Source organism: Musa acuminata, chromosome BXJ1-7 (assembly GCF_036884655.1).
Source record: "Musa acuminata AAA Group cultivar baxijiao chromosome BXJ1-7, Cavendish_Baxijiao_AAA, whole genome shotgun sequence".
Classification (NCBI taxonomy): Eukaryota; Viridiplantae; Streptophyta; class Magnoliopsida; order Zingiberales; family Musaceae; genus Musa; species Musa acuminata.
Window position 1 is genome coordinate 4,263,400 of NC_088333.1, and position 21,552 is coordinate 4,284,951.

At 37.7% G+C, this 21,552-nt stretch overlaps 1 protein-coding gene across 3 annotated transcripts; it reads right to left on the reverse strand.

The window, feature by feature from the left end:
* Positions 1–321: 321 nt before the first annotated feature.
* On the reverse strand, positions 322–18,271 carry LOC135582074 (protein MODIFIER OF SNC1 1-like). 3 transcript variants are annotated; one of them, XM_065191012.1, is made up of 9 exons: positions 18,068–18,271; positions 15,229–15,307; positions 12,253–12,327; positions 12,123–12,167; positions 11,614–11,989; positions 11,335–11,431; positions 6,078–6,155; positions 4,326–5,956; positions 322–3,274 (listed from the first exon to the last, which is right to left on the reverse strand). In XM_065191012.1, the coding sequence occupies exons 2-9, from the start codon at positions 15,258–15,260 to the stop codon at positions 908–910; spliced, it is 4,701 nt and encodes a 1,566-aa protein (XP_065047084.1). In that variant the 5' UTR covers positions 15,261–15,307; positions 18,068–18,271; the 3' UTR covers positions 322–907. The 3 variants fall into 3 exon arrangements, with proteins under 3 accessions (XP_065047084.1, XP_065047085.1, XP_065047086.1); XM_065191013.1 differs by lacking the exon at positions 18,068–18,271 and having other exon boundaries at positions 11,829–11,989; positions 15,229–15,291; XM_065191014.1 differs by lacking the exons at positions 12,123–12,167; positions 12,253–12,327; positions 15,229–15,307; positions 18,068–18,271 and having other exon boundaries at positions 11,596–11,757.
* Between the last annotated feature and the right edge of the window lie 3,281 nt (positions 18,272–21,552).

The following is a 21,552-nucleotide window of genomic DNA, read 5'->3' on the forward strand; positions in this document are numbered from 1 at the left end:
ACGAGCAGGTAATCCCCGTCATAACAGGATTCAGAATTCAAGTAAAAGCTTTTGTATTCTATAAATCATAGCTAAGAAAATGAAGTGACACCAACCGAGTCATAGATACGACGACCACTCTCGTTTCCTTATTCTCATCATACTTCCTTCTCTTCGGAACTAGGATTACTAACCTACTCTCTTCCAACACACACACACACCATATGCATGACAAGCAACACATGTATCTACGAGCGTCAACCAAAAGTTCTGATTGATGATCTTCAAAACAAGTAGTAGACTTGATCCTTACCAGTATCAGTAATCCAACTAGTCATAGCAGGAGAAAAAACGTTGGGTAAAGCTCTAATGCAAAAAATTACAAAACAAGGAAACACAACCGAGTCATTTAATCTAAAGGCCTATTGCTGTACAAAATTCAGCATCAAAAAGTTCACACATATTGGAGAAACAGTAATTAACAGTAGAAGTGACTAAGGGCCACAACAGGCTTTCCCACGAAAACGAATACGCCTTACCTCGACGAGATATTTGAAGTGGCAACAAGTAGCAGAACCAAAATCAAGTCGCCGGTGATCCATGCAATCTCATTGTAAGACAGCCTTCTCCAGCTTCATGGCACTCCCAACCATGTCAAAAGACTAGGCGCCAAACCAAAACCAACCATATAAAGCATCCAGGGAAAGAACAACCAACTGGATGCTTGGTGCCTATGAACTCTGATTCACATGTCACTTACCAAGCCTTCAGCATGCTGCTCACAAGAATAGGATCGACTAAGACTGGATATCACTCAAAACACCTGGAGTTTATCGCTTTAAAATATTGCTTACAGACAAGCATATAGGTGGAAAATTTTGGAGCACATTAAAGTGGTTATAAACCCACTATGCAGCCATCACACGTTTCACTCTTCACCAACAAGAGCAGTTGCACCAGTATTCTGCTTGAAGAAGTGACTACGGTTTCTTGTTTGACTCTGAACTTGTTCCCTGTACCTTTGTTTGGAAACACGATGAACCAGTGCTCCTTGATCAACACTGAAGTTTGACTGGCATAAATCACTTGGCTCACTAGAAGAACCAATTGGCTTATATTCAAGATGTGCATTGTTCTTTGGCCTTTCTTCATTTATCTGAGCATTTAATTTTCCAGTAACTTGTGCCAAGTCCTTACCCTTATATATTGCTTCCTGCACTCTGTTAAAATGCCCATTGTGGTGTCCACGTTGGTGCGGAGGAGATACCTTACTTTCATGCTGAGCATTTCTATTTCCTGGAGGTACATCATTATCTGCAGCCATCACCACGTGAGAACCATCATCACGTGAAGGATCAGTTTTGGAGCCTGGAGAAGTGAATTTCTCAGTCGTACCATTATGACAAGAAATTCTTTGTCCACCATTGTCCCTATTTTCCTGCTTTTGATTTCGAAAATAAGGCCGAGATTTTGGTTTCCAGTGACCATGAGCTCTGATATGCTCACCACCTATATTCTTACCATCACCTGCCATAGAAGTTCTTCCATCAGTGTCATTTAGATCTGAGATGGGAGTATTGACACCACTTCTATCATCTGTTTCACTCGGCAAATGGCCATGATCAAGAGCAACATAATTGCTTCCTGCAACTCTGTGAACTTGCTGATGTCTTTCCCTGCTTTTCTTTCCTTGGTCCTTAGTCACAACAGGAAGGACAACTGAATCTTTTAAGACAGAATTCCTGCTACTCTCCGGTCCAAATTGTTCTGGTAATTGAAGATGCTGATCAGAAGGCTTGTCAAAAAGCTTAGTAGCATCAGAAGAGTTTAAGCTTTCATTCAAACTCTGTAAAGGTAAAGTTGATTCAGTTGAACTTCTCTGACGCCAAGAGGCATGTGCCATCCCTTGTTTGGTACGTCTATTCTCTCTGTTCTTTTTATCAGCAATGATGTCTGTTCTCCTACCTGATGACCCATCCGATTTACTCATCCCAGCACCTTTAGAATCTAAGCAAGGCTTCTCAGGCATGTCACCTGACTGATTAACATCAGATGAAGATTTTTGTGTGTTTTCTTGCTGCAATAGTTCTTTGGCTACTGGTCTAGGAACATATCGATCCATTTCAGCCCTCTTTGTTCTTGCACCATTCATATCATGCTCATTCCTTTCTGAAGACTGATGGTCACTTCCTATAATACCACTCTGGCTGCTTTCCTCATATTCTTCATTCTTGTTTCGAGGCTTTATAGGTGCCCAGATGACAGTCTCACTTCCATGGACCTTATCCATAGGCCTATGAACTTGCTGGTTTCTTGCTGGTCTTCTGGGAGCATGAGGCTTCCAGTGGTTGCTCATCCTACCATGAGCTTTAATAATTTTAGAACACACTTGGTGAGAATGTATACCATCCTTGGAGTCTTGACTTTCAGCATTTCCAGCAGCAACTTGGGCAGGAACTAATAAAGTTTCTGCAACCAATGCTGGGGAATGAGACTGGGAACTTTCACATAAATGTTCTTCAACATTTTCATCAGAATGTGCATAAGAAATTAAACTAGAGCTCATCGAGATGTCATCCTTGTTCTTATTCCTTGGGTTTCTACTGCTTTTCTTCTTATACTGAAGATAAGGATCCTCATTGTTCAGCAACTTATCATTAATTGGTGCAGGTGTATTACCCTCAGAAGAATTTTCTGAGCTTCTCTCAAGCACAACCTCATCTAGATACTCCGAGTCCATATTTTCCGCCATGATTGGCTTCTTATCTGAACTTTTCTCCAGTGGGACTTTCTGCCTTCGTCTGTAGCCCATCTGCTTGTGCTTAGACACACCACCAACATGAGACTCTGTACTAAAATTTTTGTTTCTAACATCTGTAGTCTTTGTCTCATGCTGCAGATCCAGTGGCGGCCCATGAAAAATTGCAGAATCTTGGGAAACTTCTCTTGGGGTACTTGAAGCAGAATTCAAGTGCAAAGAAACAAATGTTCCATGTTTTTTGTTCCCACTATCAGTTGCCAGTACCAATGTCTCAGTATTCCCCACAATATCACCCGGAGGGTCACTAGTTACAACAATAGTTTGAGAAGCAATATCAACTCCAGAATCTTCTTGATGCTGCACATTACCTTTTCGTGATAAGGAATTCAATTTTTGTTTCATGTTTTGTGCCACTAAGCATATGTTCGGTTCTTCTAAATTTGCAAGACCTTTTGCCTTTTGTTCCCTCGTCCTTTCTTCCTCCTTTTGCATCTGTTTTGCGCATTGAACAGCTATCTCCTTCACTTTAGCATGCTAAAAGAAAAAAAAAATCCAAAAAATGACTATATCATTGACCCAAACAATTAAGACCACAAAGAAACAAAAAATAATTGAAAGAGGAAGACACGTCTTTTCCATTTTCATCCAGATTTAACCAAACTGTCATCATAGATAACATTATTCTATGCAGCATTTAAAATTTATTATATAACAAATGCTATGTGATGTCCTTTTTATTTAAATGCGCTTAAGCTACAATAGATTTCTTTTGCAAAAATCATGCAATAAATACATTACGAACAAGCCAGACATGAACATACAAACTGCAAGTCGCCAGTGGAATCAAACTAGTCAACTTACTGAAAACAAGATGTATTTTCGCTTGTCCGGAAAACATGCACAAAGTATCCATGACTCTATCTAACCAGAAACTGCAGTTCAGATTGTTGTTTCGTTTTAACCACCTTTTCTTTCCTATATCAGGTAAAACTTGTTATGAAAATGCTCAAATAAACAACAGTGTTTTAAAAAAAATGATAAAGCTTCTTCTTTCTCACAAAATTTAACAACACAGTAATTGAGCTTGATTTACCATCAGATTCATGCATATCAAGGATAATCTTACAACCTTGATCACAATGAGTTTCATTCCATTAGGACCAAGAACATATCCTCCTTGCAAGGATGATTACTACAAGCAAAGTTTATTTTAGTACAGTGATGTGCTTTAAAACCATATGCATTAACTGCTTTCTAATAAAACAGAGCATAATAAGACAGCTGCTCTTCAAGCAGGCAAATCTCATGTATGCATGTGGATATCCATATATGAATTGTTAAATTGTGACAATAAAAAAATGTTAAAATCTTGAAAGAGAATGTTCTCTATGGTGCCTAAACCTCGCAGTTGGAATAAAAAAGAGGAGGAAAAAAAAACATCTTCTTCAAGGCAACACATGAACTTTCATTTGGCAATTAAATGGAAAAACTATCCAACTTAGAAATGATAGTTGTTATAAGATGGTTATCCCCTTCTTTACATTCCAAACAATTACCCTGCACAAGCCATGGGAAAGTTACATACCTGGACCTTGTGATCAATTGAATCTGATGAGAATGACAAAATGGCCTCCTTAGAAGGATTATTATCAAGAATCCCTGTGACTGGGCCATCCACAGCCAATTTCTTGGGAACGGCAGAGGAACCTCTACCAGGTGGTTTTCTTGCGGATCCAGTATCAACTTGATTATCTGATCTCGATATAGCATGATAATCACCCCTAGTTCGTGTAACATGGATTCTATTTGGAACATGGAAATAAGCTGCTTCATCAGGTACCCAATAATCAGGCTTCACCACATCAATATCTTGTAATTCTGCTGGGCTAGAGACAATTGATGAGTAAACAGATAGCTTTGGGCTACAAACTACAGTTGAGGAGCTGTACTTAGAGGGAACAGGCATTGCTGTAGTACTTGGTGTAGGAAAATCTGAAGAACTCTCCTCAAAAGAAACAGGCTTAGCAGAAATGATGGACGTAGAAGCATTTTCAGTATGTGCAGCATTAACTTCTGCAGAATATTCGGGTTTGGCATTGACGATCTTTGGTTGTTTTGCTCCCTCTTGTCTAGATGGCACCTGTCCAATTTCAGTGAAACTAGTAGCATTTCTAACTTTGTTATTTAAGCCTTCTATCTTTTCAATCAGCACTGAATTCTTTTTTATGACTGGATTATGTTTCTGATCATGAACCATTGGAACTGCAGTATCTGGTTCTCTCTTCAGCATGCCATTAGATGTTCCGCATGGATTTTCTTGTAAGTTAGTCATGACTGGAGTTGAAGTTTGGCATTCATAATTATTAGCTGGCTTGGATGGAGCTTGCTGATCAGTTTCATTCTTTCTGCTAACTGTAGAGTGCTCGCCCTTCTGCTTGGAGTTGGAAATTCCTGGTTTGCATTTCACATCAAAATTTGCTGGAGTGAATTGCTCTTCTTGCAGGTGATTACTTTCCAAGTCACCATGTTGTTTTACCAAAACCATGTTGGTTCCTTGATGAGGAACACGAGCTGTAACTGATAACATCTGCTCCCTGGTTGTTTTTGAACCATCTTCACAAGGACTGTTCTGAGACTCTCCTGAGTTAAAAGTTCCATTACGATTAGAATGTTGGTTATAGACACTAGGTTGAGTAGCCAAACCCGCTGTAGGGAACTGTTGTCCACCAGAACTGTAAATGCTTGTTTGACGATAATTATAAAACCCATCATAGGGAGGAACCTGGTAAGGCCCAGGTCCAGATGGAACAATAGGATGACTAGGAAACATGTATGAATTAGGAAGCATTTGGGGATGATATGTCTCTCCATTGGTAGGATAGTAGTTAGCTGGTCCAGCTCCTGGTCTTAAAACAGCCTCAGAGTTAGGCGGGAATGGACAGCACACAAAAGGCTCAACGGGATAACTACCCCGTGGAGCTGCTGGCTGGTATGGACCACCTATTGTCCCACCTCTATACCAAATTCCATCAGTAGGGTGGACTGGAGGACCATGCCAAGAATCAAACTGATGAGACTCCATTTTTAAGCTTTGGGATGGCTGTGCCTGCTGTGGGTTATTCTGGCAATTCATATTTAGTCGAGAACCACCTTCAGCATACAAATTTCTGTTTGTCCTGAGAGTATTAACATTTTCATGATCCATGAAACCATCCTCTGGAATTCACAAAGCAGATACCCATTGTTATAAAAGGGTAAACAAACTACGAGAACATGAAAATGGATGAATAGAGCAGTTCTTTTAGGAAAATTGAACACTTATAGGATCTGAACTCACCATTGGAAGAAAGTTCCACCTTTATATTGGGTCTGAATTTACCAGAAGTTGCAGTAGGATGTTCTTGAGAACTGTGACCTGGTAGTACCATGGATCAAAATACCATATTGGCGATGCGGGTAAATTATACCACTCTACTTATAATTATTCATTCAATTATCTTTAGCACCAAAAAATTTAAGCAAAGTATGCCCCATCATAATGCTCAATTTTAGACAAACAAATATAGAAAAAAAACACAAACAGAACACATGATGCAAACCAAAAAAATGCAAGCAGTTCTACTAAACACCCAAAGAGGATGTATCACAATTGATTCAAAAATTTTGATGTAAAAAAGATGAAAATAAAAGACTATCAGGATCCACCTTGATCTAATATTGTTGTGACCTACTTAATAACAAATCTTGGACTTCAAATTAGTCCCTGGTCATGTCCAGGTAGCTATAGTCTCAAACAATTCCAGTGTCATGGTGCATTCATTCTACTGTCAGCACCATCTCCAAAACTCCCTTGTGACTACCCAACTCAATATCTACTCCAAATGTGCACTCTGTAGCGGCTATTTATTACATTTCTGCCAGATTACTATACGAAAAAAAACACTGTTGATGTTTACACCACTTGTGATATAGCAACTTTGCAGTTAAGCTTATAATGGTTTCTGTCATGACACTGTGCCACACATGTGAGATGGCTAATAAGCAGGTTACCCTGTCCAGTCACCTACTTGTGGCCTACAGAACAAATCGCCTTAAATTTAATCAGACTTAAAAATGAGAGATATAAGAGTAATTTAAAAGAAAATAAGCCCAATTAGTTCTTATTTCTATCATACTTCATGACATTGTAATTGCTTCTATTGCTATTAGATGAGTTAGCAACTGTCACTAACCACCAAAAAGGGCCATTGGAAAATAGAGACAAGAAACACTACAGCACGGAGATTTATCAAAAACATGACATCAAATAGCAAAAGAATCAAAAGGAGGAATGCATCTTACTGAGATCTCCCCCACCCCCCTCTCCCTTCTTCCAATTGTTTCCTTTACCCAAATGTGCTCCAATGGCATCTGAAACACAACCTAGGGCCTTCATGCCCATGTTCTGCAGTTTGCTGACAAGAGGTGGTTGACAAAATTGGTAATGTGCTACATATGGGCATCTCAAGGGTGGGAAACAAAGCAATGCTTCATGAATGGTCAAATTGCAATTTTTACTTAAAAAATAATTTTTTCCAGTGTTCTCATTTCAAAAACACTTGACTACCAATCATCTTTTAAAAAATTCAATCAGAACTATGAAGAATGGTTCATTCAATTTCCTTTTAACTCATGAATCAATCGGCAACACTATAAACAGCAATTTATTTTTTTGTTTTTACTTGTAACCTTATGCACAGTGCACATTCCAAACAGCTAACAACAGCTTCAATCATTCAAGTGGTTTTTTGTTAACTCATATCTGTCAAATCAAATGTTACTTGGTTGCTTTATAAATTTTTAGAACAAACACATACAGAAATCCCTGATGTAGTGATAATACCACCATCCTAGATATTATAGGTTAAAGTTTATTTGTACTTCAAAATTTGTTTCTTTGAATCAAGTCACTAGAGACAACATTAACCAATAAAACCTTATAGTGATTAGTGAGCAAGGTATGCAATTTCGAATGGTACCGCCCAGTACGGGCGGTACATACCGGTTCGACGGCATACCGGTACGTGAACCGCCCGCTACTGGGCGGAACGTTTAAAAGCGCCCCGTATCGGACGATACGGGATAATATCGGGTGGTAATAGTCAAAATAGCGGGACGTTTAAAAGCGTCCCGTATCGGACGATACGGGATAATATCGGGCGGTAACGATCGAAATTTTGACCGTTACCGCCCGACACAGCTCGGTAACGATCAAAATCGACCGTTATCGATCGGTAACAATGCTACAGTGCTCCAACAATCAAATTGACCATTAGAGCTCTTTCTCATAGTATTTAAACCATTCTTCTCCCCTATTTCACTCCATTACATTCTTATACTATCTTAAACTATCACAAACTCTTTTTTTCTCTTAAAAAATAGTCTAACAATTCAAATGATTTTTCTATAGATATTTTAATATTTACATAAGGACAATCCGTAATGGACTGAAATACGAACCTTGCATAATATGTTCTTCAAAGCCCGAAAAAGATATGTGATATTATTCTTACCTAATTTACATTGATTTTGCTAAACTTATGCTATTACTATATTTATTTCTAACTTTAAAACTCTATCCTAACTTTTTTTTTATTTTCAGGTATTTTCAGAGGGTTTTACACCTAAATTAGGTGTACCGCTCGGTATGCGCCCTACCGTATCGTGCCGAGCCAATCTCAAAACACCAGTACGGTACGGTATTTCATACCTTGCTAGTGAGTACCAAATTACTAATAGAACCACCAATAAGAATTGGATGACAAAGTATTCAGAACTAAGTCAACTAACCATTAATATGACTGGCTGTTGACTTTTATCTATCACTTATATTCACTCACCAAACTTGTTCCTCAGCATTGTACTTCATCAGAATTTCATACTATGGATAGTTGGATACTCCTGTTAACCACACTAATTCTCTGAGATCAAAATAATTCTTGTAAGTTATACAAACTAAGCAAAGGTCTTTATCAATATGCTTTTACATAGTTGCTGAAGCAAGTAGAGAACTTCCATTGCTAAGCACAGCATACGTGGAAGGCACCCAACAAAAAAAAAAGAACGATCATTTATGAAGTGCTTAGATCAGTAGTTGAATTAGAACTGGCTGAAACAAATATTGGACAACTTAAGAAGTTTATTTAAGTTTTAAACATATAACAGTTATAACAGAACATTACACAAAGATCTACCCTTCACAAATAAAAGAAAAATGCTTCATGCAGTTACATCAAGGTTGAATTTGGTAAAAGACTAGAATGAAAACACTAAAATCTGGTGAATCAGGTTATGGCTGAAAACAAGGATTGCAATTTTGGTCCGTACCAATGTATTGAGCCCTTCTCAATATGGTACGTACCAAGACATACCAACAATACACCAAAAATCATTAAAAAAATCATCAAAAATACCTGAAAAATAGAAAAAAGTTAGATTAGGATTTTTAAGTTAGAAATAAATACAATTTTAGTATAATTTTAGCAAAAATAATGTAAATTAAAAAAAATAGTATTACATATCTTTTTCGGACTTTGAGGAGTAGCTTTATGATACGTTCTGGATCGTCCTTCCGTTAATATTGAATTATCTACAAAAAAAAAATTGAATTGTTAGATTATTTTTTATATAACTTAAACTTTAAGATTCAAATGAATTAAGTAATTAATCGACGGATATACCTAGTTCTACTACCAAAAAATAATGACGGGACTCCATGGGCAATGGATCGGAGACCTTGATCCTATGTATCTGCATATCAATATGATATGTTTGTTGAACCCAATCCTGAAATTGATCCAACGATATATTGTACTAATACATCGTCATTGGTGCATCAATGTGGTGATGATCATAGGCTGATCGTCATGAACCACATGTGTCTGAGACGACTCCTAAGTCATGACGAATGTGGCATGTAGTGGTGCAAAGCATAATGAATGTCAGAACTTCTACTTTCACTACTGATCTGCTACTCTGTATCGTAAGATCGATCATCATACTATTGCTCGAAGAAGTATAACCAACTATCACCATACTGTTGTTGGTCGTAAGATTCTCCATAATACGATAATTGTGAATACGATGAGTTTCGCTCTGTGTCTACGTCGTGTAGGCTTTGTCGCATTTGCTCAAAATCATCCACTAGCTTCCCTTTCTCGTTTCGTGCATAAACTTGACTTGTACCTCGTCAAGCTCCATGATTTGACTCTTGGGTGGCATGTGTAAAATATGATTCCTTGATCCATGCACCACCCTCAAATTTTGTAAACGAGACCATCGACTACCCAACGTCATCACCATCATCGGTCGAGGCACTGCTGTCCACGTCACTACCATGTCTTTGGACTGAACGAGTTGGTGAATGCGATTACGAAGGTGTCTCGTCGCCCAACTTGATTCTTTCCAACGGTACAATTGATGCTACTGTCTTCCCTTTTACCTTTGCCTTTGCCTTTGTACGCTGGCGAACGACTATGACAGTTGGGTGAAATGAGTTGAAAGCAGAGGGATTAAAAGATTTAAAAACCCTTTTCTAAGCCTCAAATAGGCAAAATTGACCGGTTTAAGTCGGTAACGATCAAATTTTGACCGTCACCGCTCGGTACAAACCTTGTATCGTCCGATACAAGGTCAAGTGACCGATACCACCCGATAGAGGGTGGTCCACATACCATTATCCTATCGGACCAGTATATACCGCCTATATCGGGCGGTACGCATCAGTACAACAAACCATGGCTGAAAAGTAGATGAGTTCAAGAAAGTATCCTTTTCTTAAGGAGTTCATTATACTCTCCATTTGTAGTTGTAATATAGTAGGAAAGCTTGTTCTTGGTAGGTTCATTTGTAGCTGTATCATCCTTCCTTCACTTCAACTAAAAGTTAATATAATTTTTGACCTAGTTCAATGTTTCTTTAGTTTTACTATCAGTTGAAATTTGAAAGTAGAAAATCACATAGTCAAGTTATTATTCTTGAATTCTTTACCTTTTTTAGACGACATATGAAGTTGCCTAAACGAAAGCCGCAAAAAGGAATGACCTCTCTTAAATTAAAAACTTTCAAGCACATTCTGACCTGAAGAAAAGTATAAACAAAAACCCCTAGGGTACTTTACAAAATCGAAAATGAGGAAAGGCCTCATGCATGAGGCCCCCACCAATATGAGACCTGGGAAGAGTCATGATACATAATCTTACCCTTGAAAACAAACCATATGTCTTGACTATTTGGAGTCCACATGGAGTTTTTTTCCCACCATTGAGATTTGTTAAGAGAAATATCAGAAATTTTGCATAACAAGTTATAAATTTTTTTAGGCAAGATGTATGTCAATGACGATGCATCCAGATACTACAAGAAGCCATCCTAAGATGACATGAGAATCATTATAAGATTCGCTACTGTTACTCTCAAAGAATTCACTAGTGCATTAAAAAAAACTCAATTTAACAAGATACATAGCATACAGAATGTTAGGTTAAGATTTAATACACTCTCAATACCAATCCTTCTGCTCCAAAAGATTTGAAAGAATATAAAAAAATAATCACCTTGCTGACTGTGTGTCTCAGACTTCTTATCAGAGCCTAGTGTTGGAAAATCGCCAGAACTCAAGGAGAACTTGTCAGTCTTTGATGATGCACCTCCCTAAAAAGTACATTACATGCCAGAAAAAAAAGTTATGTGCCAGAAAAAAGATCAAGTCTGAATTCACGATACAGAAAAAAGATGATACTTCTAACATCATCTTTAAAGCACATATGCAGATGTGGCAGAAAAAAGCCTATCAGAAATTTGAGTATTAAACAGACTGGCTGTTAGGGGAATACGAATTTCTCAGCAGTTCTCGTAGGCCCCCATGCAACTGCAGGATCTGCTGAATGTTCTGCAAATCGAGAGAGGTGAGAGCTACCAGGCCTCGTCTCTGCACTTTGTGGACGAGCTGCCATTGGTGTTTGGTTTGATGGCAATGATCCAGATGCTGTAAATGGACGTAAATTTGAACCCCATGCATTGGGGGAAGGGTCTTGGGACCTATCACTACCTGCTGTTGATGGCCTCGTACCACTTCCACCAGATGATGGACGACCACTATAATGACTTGGTGAACCACTACTTCCATCAGTTTTAGGTGATAGTAGAGTTGATGAACTCCACACATTTGTACTTGCCGAAGATGGTCGGTTTCCCCAAGTAAGAGAACCCCTAAAGCGTGCAACAGAAGTCATTATTCAGGTCAATAAACTATTAAGAAAAACTCAATTGAGCATAAAAATTTACAAAAAGGCCACAACATGGAATACAAAAAGAATTCAATGTGATGAAGCAATAGGCTTACTTGGGAACGATTTCCAAGTTTGGGTCAACACCATTGTTCTCCAACCTTCATAGGTGATCAACAAGATTAATCAAATGTCACCAAGATGCATAAAAAGCTTTTGTCTCAAATACAATAAGAAAACTTTTACCTTTGACTTGGTAAATTGATGGGTTTTGGTACTTTACCCAAAATAGTCATGCCTGATTTTCGAGTGGAAGCCCATCTAACAAATAATCATAGAGTTTCACATTTAATAACCATAGCAAGAGATTTACTCATAATGATTACTGAAAAGAGAAACATCACAAGCTTCGGATGATGTATTTTAAGAAAACAAGATCATTTTGGTACCATGATGACAATATAAGTCAGAGGTAAAATATGAACAAGTCAGTTGAACATTTAATGCTGATTTAAGGTTGCATATAAAAGATATTACATATGGTCATGCTCTGAGAATATATTCAGACCAGGTACAGTACCGAGTAACATGAAAAAGGGGTACTTATGAGTTTAGGTTTTCAAATAGCATATAAAGGTTCAAATGCATGAGCACTATACCAACCATTAAGCATTCAAGGTCTCATCATGTAAACTTCAGTGACCAAAATAACACACCTCCATTAAACATACTATGTGCGGAAATGCAAATGCACATCCATATGGCATGAGTAGAAACACGTACAATATCTAATAGAAGGGTAGATCAATGAACAAGGCCCAAACAACATAGAGTCTACAAAGGATCAACGTACATATCCTTACCCTGTAAGGCAAATGGAGAGATTGGTTTTGTGACTCGAACTATAATCAACCAGGTCACAAAAAAGGAACCTTACCACGACGCTAGACCTCACTCTCTAAACATGTACATTTCATATACATACAAAGTACAGATCAGATGCTCAACTAAAGAAGCTATGGATTTGCACAAAAAGCTACTGATTAGCTATAATAATTAAAGATACGAAAGATGGTGACGTCGATTAGTTGAACTCTGAGATAGCTGCTTCCGCAAGTGCTGTATCTTATTGAGTGTGAATCAATCCAATTTGGTTGATTTCTCCACCTTACAGCCAAACTGGAGTCATTTGATGAAAACCAGCTGATATTAACCAAACTCAGCAAATTTAAACCAATTCCAGCTGATTTTCCATGTTATCAACCTCAAAGAAGGAAAGAGAGAGGAAGTTGGCAACTGCAACAGGAGGCAATCAACGAGGAGTAGAATAAGATGAAAGTTGAGAAACCAAAAGAAGAAAAACAAATTGTAATTACAAAAGGAGATATTGTTGAACTTGCCATCTGCAATTGTTATGTTCATAATTTGTCATCCACAGCCATGCAAGACAGAGAAAAGGGTGAGGAAGAAGGAAAGGATGACTCTTCACCTCTTGAAGAATTATGAATATCATAATAAGGGAGAGGTCAACGTGTACATATCCTTACCCTGTATGTGGAGGAGAGGTTTTTTTTTTACTCGAACTATGGTCAGCCAGGTCACAACAAGCAACCTTACCACAACACTAGACCTCACTCTCTAAACATGTACATTTCATATATATACAAATTACAGATCAGGCGTTCAACCAAAGAAGCTACTGAATTAGCTAAGATGTGGCCAATAATTAAAAATATGGAAGATAGTGAGGTCTTGGTATTTTTACATATATACACAATCCAATTTGCAAGTGCTGTAGTGAGATCTTGGTAAAAATACGGAAGATAGTGAGGTCTTGGTATTTTTACAGAAGCAGCCAATAATTCTATTATACACAGACATTTCTAATCTGTGTTACCATCTTCCATATTTTTAATTACCAAGACCTCACTATATATATATACCAAATTACAGATAGCTGCTTATATACCAAATTACAGATAGCTGCTTCTGCAAGTGCTGTATTTTATTGAATGCAGATCCTGGTACACATATGCTAACCCATATATATCAGCCAAGGCCAATCCAATTTGGTTGATTGCTCCACCTCATAGCCAAAATGGAGTCACTTGACGAAAACCAGTTGATATCAACCAACTCAGCAAATTTAAGCCAATTCCAGCTGATTGTCCAAATTATCAACCTCAAAGAAAGAAAGAGTGAGAGGTGGCAACTGCAACAGGAGACAATCAAGGAGGACTACAGGAGGCAATCAAGGACGAATAGCATAAGATGAAAGTTGAGAAACTAAAAGAAGAAAAACAAATTGATCAACTTGCCATCTGCCATTGTTATATTCATAATTTGTCATCCACAGTCATGAGAGAGTGAAAAGCATGAGGAAGAAGGAAAATATAACTCTTCACCTCTTGAGGGACTATGAATATCATAATAAGGGAAATGTCATAAGATTTGAAATCAACACCGAGTCTCACAAGAATTCTCTTTAAAGAAAGTCCCTATCTTTGCGTTCAAAGATCTACAAGGCATGAAAACCATAGTGGGGTCCATTGTTATTTTCAATTTTCGGGCATGTCTATTTTGAGAATTTTTGTGTAAACATACATATATACACAAGAATTATCTACTACAGTAATGTCTCTGTATAATAGAATTATTATTGATTTTCATGTAACAATTTTAAATAAAGTACACTCTGTTTTTTCTTCTTTATCTTTAATATTTTGTTTTCAGTATTTATGTTTAAATTTCTTTTTTTTGGAAGTTGGATACTTAATAGAATATGAAAATTGAGAGGTTTTTTATAATAAATTTTATATGTCACATTCGTTTTATTTTTATAAATTCAATTTAAAATTCAATAATTTATTGATTGATCCTAGTCTTGCCAAACTGAACTGATCCAAACAATACCACCAAACCCAAACCAAAACATGTTATCCTTGTTGCTGTATATTTTAGAACCAAATATCCAAATAATACGTCTACAGAGCTTCTCTTAATAATTCGTGGCTCAAAAGTCCACATTTGCATGAGCAGAAAAGGTTCACTAATAACAAATTAATAGAATGCAAGAAACTGAAAAATGGCTATGCTAAAATTATCCAAGAACCATCATGGAGTTTGTTAGCAAATTAGTAATGCACAATACATGATACTAATGTCATGCAATATATAATCAAATATAAACAAAAATGATGATGATAAAAGTAAAACCTCAACCTTCGTTCTCCTGCCAGGATACTCGATGCCATATGACAATAAGAGCAAGTGGATCATCAAAACATATGCAAATCACTACCTGAAAAAATAAGTTTCCTGATAAGATAAACAAACTGAAGTATTTATTCAAGCTTACTCACAGGAATATCTCCAATTACATACTTGATATATCTTTATTAAAATAAAGAAAAGTCAAATAAAGCTTCAAAGTTTAGCTAACCTAGTAATATAGTCCAAATTTTTTAAGAGGATACAGTAATTTTTTTGTTTAACAAATCCCTCATTTAAGTATTGTTTTTTATTTAAAGAAAATTTACATCATCAACATTTTCAATTCAACATGCAAATCAAATCATAAAGGACAGCTAAAAATTATTCCTTAATGTTCAAAACCTGTAGCAAACTAAATCTTCTACGTTGGTTATAAGATCAACCAATGTAACATTAAATTTATACTGCTCTCCTAAAAAAATTTGAAAAGTAGTTTTCACGCATATATAGTTGCACATTTATATATAAACCATTGGAAACATAAAACTTCAGGCAAGCATGGATCCCAAAAGGATAATCCAATGTGTGCAATTCTAATAGGTGCATATTAGTCTTATAGGAGTGAAACTGGTTAGACATTGCACAAACCATGACCATATAAATGCTAATTAGTAGATGTAAGTTCACATACAAAAATCAAATGAGCATTATTTTCATTCAAATTAGCTCAAAAGCAGATAATAAACAAATAAAATGTGTGACAAATAAGGACTCGGACCAAGTTTAAGGCATATATAGATTCATCAATGATATATGTTGCCAACAATGATCGAGCACAAGTCAATGATATTAAAGAGTGAAAAAAATAGAAGAATTATATTCAGTCAGTTTCCAAAAGTCTAGATCCATTTACAAGATGCCAATTTGATTGAATTCATATATGCAAATTATCTTTAACGAGAATCTGCAAAAAAATGTGGGAAAGAATCTGCCCTATGACATTCAAGTTGTGGATTCACAATATGATCAGAAAGTCACTTATAAAATGGTTCATCATAAATGTTCTGCATACAAGTTTGTTGGCCATTCTGATCAAAGAGAGAAAAAAATAATCAAAGAAGAATGGAAAGGAAAATTAAAGAAGCAGTTGAAATCGAGCCCATATATCCATAGAAAATGTTGATAGCAAAATTTCGATAAAAATATGGGTATATTATGGACACACATTATAACCATATCTAGTTCCAGGGATGATAGGGTAATGTGGATACCATCAAATCAACTCACTCATACTCAAAGACTATTGTACCACCCGAAATGGTATGGTACAGGCGGCACATACCAATCAAGGTGTGGGCCAGTATGTGGACTATCCCCTTTCAAACGATCCAGTTAAAATAATAAAAAAAAACAGCAAGGAAGTAGCCTGATTCGCCTTACCAATCCATACCAATGTACCGATCAGCTATTGGTACGATAGGTACCAAACTGTACTGAATTATACCAAACATACCGATACATGATACATAGGGGCGTACCAATGTATCACTCATACTGATCCTCTGTCAGACCAGTGCATATCATCCATATCGAGCGGTACACTATGGTATGACGAACCTTAGGTAGTGGGGCCCATCCAATCCACCGTTAAAAAAAGAAAATAAACCAAATTAGGGCTCGCGAACACAAGCCCTCTTCTCACGTACGATGCCATTTCCTCATCATTGTTCCTTCTTCTTCTCGGGTACACTCCCACCTCTTCTCCTCCTCCTCTTCTTCCTTCTTCTTCTCCACATACTTCTTCCTTTTTCTTCCTCCTCCACCGCTTCCTCTTCTTCCTTCTTCCTTCTTCCTTCCTCCTTCCTCCCTTTTCCTCCTTTGTTCCTCCACGGCCCCTTCCTCTTATCCCTCTTTTTCTTCCTCTGCGAAACACCAGCACATACTAGTGTACCATATGTCGATACACAAATACAAGTCGGTATACCATATATCAATACACCGGTACCGACCGGTATTGTACCAGTCCAACATATCATGAGTCCAGTACCCGAAACAGCGAACTTGCACATACTTACAAAGACCAGAGCTTAAAGATATTTATGAACAAAAACCCTGAATAGCAAAAGTTAATTGTACAGATTGCTCTACATTAGATGAAAGGGACAGATTGATTTATATGCACACCTGGAGATGCATTATCACCTGATCAGTAGGACAACAAATTAAAAAGATGAAAAGAAACAGGAAGTTGGGGGGAATATCTGTATGCAGTATCTCCTGATCTGCACCAAGAGAACTATTGGCACCACATTTCTACTCCCTCCATCAGTTATTAACAAGTTCTTGTTTCAAGACGAGTAGGCTCAAAATGCCTAATAATTAGTTAGAAATATTATGGGAATTTTGTCTAAGTGGCAGGATCTTTTCTTTCCTGACAAAAGCAGTAGGACCTAAACTACATGAACTTACTACGACAGTAAGTTAGACTCAGATCTAATAGACAGAGCCACGGATGAAGGGATGAAGATCATACGAGAAATTCCCAACACTTCTTAAGGATAAATGATTGAAATTCACACGAAATAATAAATTGAAGAAAAGGACTTTGAATCTGCAACAAAATTTGATCACTGTAAGGACATCGCCACCACAGTTGCACGATTTTGTCAAGAACAACCGGCATCGCAGAAGATGATCAGTAGGACAAACACAATCAAAGATGATCAGAGGGAAGATCGATAATAAAAGCTGATAAACAAAAGTCCAATCCTTCGTAACCTAAATCGTACGACAAATTCACAAAACGAACCGTTAACCCTAGAGCAGAAGAGGCATCGGAGACCCATACCTTGTCGAACCGTTCGAGACGGCGAGAGTCGCTCGAGTTATCCGCCCCGCGGCGGGGGGGGAGAGGGAAGTGTGGGGGGCGGGGACGGGGTCGTCGGCGCGGTCGAGGAGGGATCAGAACAGCCGGCAGACAGCCGGAATCGCCGCCGAATGAGGGCTAGGGGAGACGAGGGAACGACAAGAAAGAGGAGGCGGGGTGGAGCGACGACGGCAGGGTGGGCTACATATAAAAGGAAGGATGGGCACGTGGAATCCATTTAGTGGTGCATCACCATGTACCGGCGCGATGAGGCATCATAAGAGGGCCTGTCTGCTTTTTACAGGCGCACGGGAAGCGCATGATGGGAATCCTACGGACCTTGTTGATTGCCACGTACTCGATGGCCCATGATGTGGGTTGGGACATTTCGATCTTTGAATTAAAAAAGACAAATAAAAATTCTAATTAAATAAAATAACAAAAAAATAAATAGAAAGCGTATGTAATAATTTCATTAAACCTATCTCATCTTGAATTGGCCTACAAAATTTCCAACATCCACATGATCGAATCTGTTTTTATCATTAAACCAAGAGATTATAATTTCATTCGAGAATAATTTTTTCTATCAAACCGGATAAAGACTTTGATTTATTATTATAAAATTCCAATTATGTCTCGATGAAGTTATGTGTAAATTATCACATCAGATCGGATTACGATAATTGATAATGGATCCTAACACTATTTATGTAACGTTTGAGCTATGCGATGTATTATTATTAATTTTATCTTAGATTTTTTTAAATCAATGATCCATATCCAACGAAGTTATCTTACAACATCGAATTATGATAATTTTGAGATTTTTTTATATAAAAAATTAGTATATGAACATATAGATTTTCTTTGCACAAAATTTGAAAACATAAAACAACATATGGAAAGAAAAGTAAAATATGATATTTTTCATGAGAAACCGCTGCTTTTGTGCTCCGTTACTATATAAATATGATAGTATGCATCACTATATAAATAAAAGAACAAAAAGAAAATACAAAATAGAGATAATAAAACTTATGTCATCGTAATGAAATAAACCTACAAACTTTAATTTAAAATTTTTGGACCCATGTTGATAAGGTATATTTTGGGTCCTGGCCATGGCCACGTTACAACTGACGTCACGTCATGCCACTGCCAAGTCAGTAAAAGGAGTATTCTCACGCGCCAAGCCAAGATTCGTACCGAAGCATTCCTTGGTATGTCCCGTTCCGTGTGTTCCGGGACGACGGCTGCACAGAGATACCTCCTCACCCCTCGAGGATGGGGCGCTACGTTAAACTTGCGTATAGTCGACCTCGTACAGCAGTATAAAAACCCCTGACTGGCATCTGACCAGGGGAGAGAGGTAAAAAAATAGAGAACCAAGCATTAACTCACTCGTTGAGGGGCCAAAATCGGCAACCACCTGACGAGGGCCTTCCATGCAGGAGAGCGGCCACCCACCAAGGCATGACCATCCAGATCCAGAGCCGCCTTCCTCTAGATCGATCTGACATCTCGACCAACGCCCAAGGCCTTCTCTCAAAGAGAGCAGACACCCCCGGAGCACGACTGTCCCGACCAAAAGACATCAACCAACATCCCGGTGCCTTCGTCCTGACCTGTGGTCAATCAACCTTGACGATGCGTTTGACCGACTATTTGACTCCCGACATCAACCCGTGAACCAGGCTATGCTAACTCATCAGCCACGATACATTAGTTCACTGACACATGTAATGCCAAAATTCATAAATATCTAAATATAGAAGTTGATAGTGGGGTCTTATAATCTAAACAACTATACCAGAAAACTCAAAGCGAATGCATTTGAAAATATCAAGCTATTAGAAATCTATTTCAAACTAAAATAGCAATCTTCGACCTTCGTAAGCTCGTGGATGTTTCGGTTGGGCCAAATGCAGGACCGGACCGGACCAAAAGTAATTGGGCTTACGGCCCAACCAGAACCTGATTCACGTGCAATGCACATGATCGTAGCCATTCGATTACGGTTCAGTGTGGAGGTCTCTTTTGGATGCAGAAGTAAAAAACAACTTATGGTGGGTGATAAAAGTTTATTGATTGTGCAATTAGTACATCGATTCGGAGTCAACTAATGTCTTACTCCACGTAGGTGGTGATGGGTGAGTAGATTCCGAAGTTGAGCTCTAAAGAATGATGATGAATCTTGTAAAATTATATTGGGCGTATTCATAGGATTCTATATGAATCTCAAATTAGTTTTTAAATTTTATATATTTGGATATCTATCAAAACCATAAGTGCTAAATGTACTAGAAGAGAGTCGAAAAAACATATTTGAAGAATTTTTTTATAGTTTAATATTACCTTCGTCGACGTTTGATGAATCGTCGATAGGGTTATAACTTTCGAAAGGCGATGACATGTCGATTACGTTACGATAAGATATTCAAAGTTATATAGTGATGAAATGTTAATTATGTGAAGATGATGTATCGATCACATGATGATGAAATGTCTATCATATCACGATTAGATTGTTGACAATATTTAATTTTTTATAATATATATTTCAATTATACGTGATATCACAACAACACATTTATATATACCTTTAGAATTCAGTGACTAATATAATTCATGGATATTATTGAAGAGCATTTGTGTATTCAGGAAGAGAGATCACGACGTGTGGGGCTTATCTCTCTATGTTTGACCCAATGGCCATAATTGAAGAACCCTAACGCTCACAATTTCCTGGCCATCGTTATCAGCTTTATGTGATTGACTTGGGGATATGAGACTTTGAGGCAGTCACTTGTTGGGCATCCCACAAGTAAGCAAAAACAGTGTCTATAATGACACTACTATCTCGTGCTAATTTTGCATAGAGAGAAATCTCCTTCCCTTGATCTCTAATTTGGTATCAGAATCAGATTATTCCTACAGCAATCCTTTAATTGAATTGGAAAAGGAAAGAAGAAGAGCCAGATTTTCCCCAGGAGGAAATAAGAGTGTTCATTCACAACTGTAAGATGGAAATCATGAAGCCATTTGATCTTACAATAGCTGAGTTTTCCGTGTCATTCGTCTCACCGTCACTTTCGTCCTTGTATAGCTCGCTTTTGGAGGTAGTAAGACCACGAAGCGTGGGTTCAAGCTTTCTATGTTTGACTCGAAGTCTCATGAAACTTTGAGGCACGCAACTCTGTGGCGATCGACCGCATGTAACTCGCTTTGTGTTTGATTGAGTTGGAGAAGCAAAAAAGACAGGCCACGATCTTTATTCGAAAGGTCAAGGTGGAAAACATGGAAAACCACCATATTTTTGGATGTGCACATCGAAGAAATCGAAGGTTGTGAAAGAAAACAAGAACAGTAATGGAATGTGCGGAACGATGGGGGTGAGAAGAAGAGAAGATGAGGATACAAAAGGAAAGAGCCAAAGAGAAGTCAGAGTTAGAGACCTCCCCACA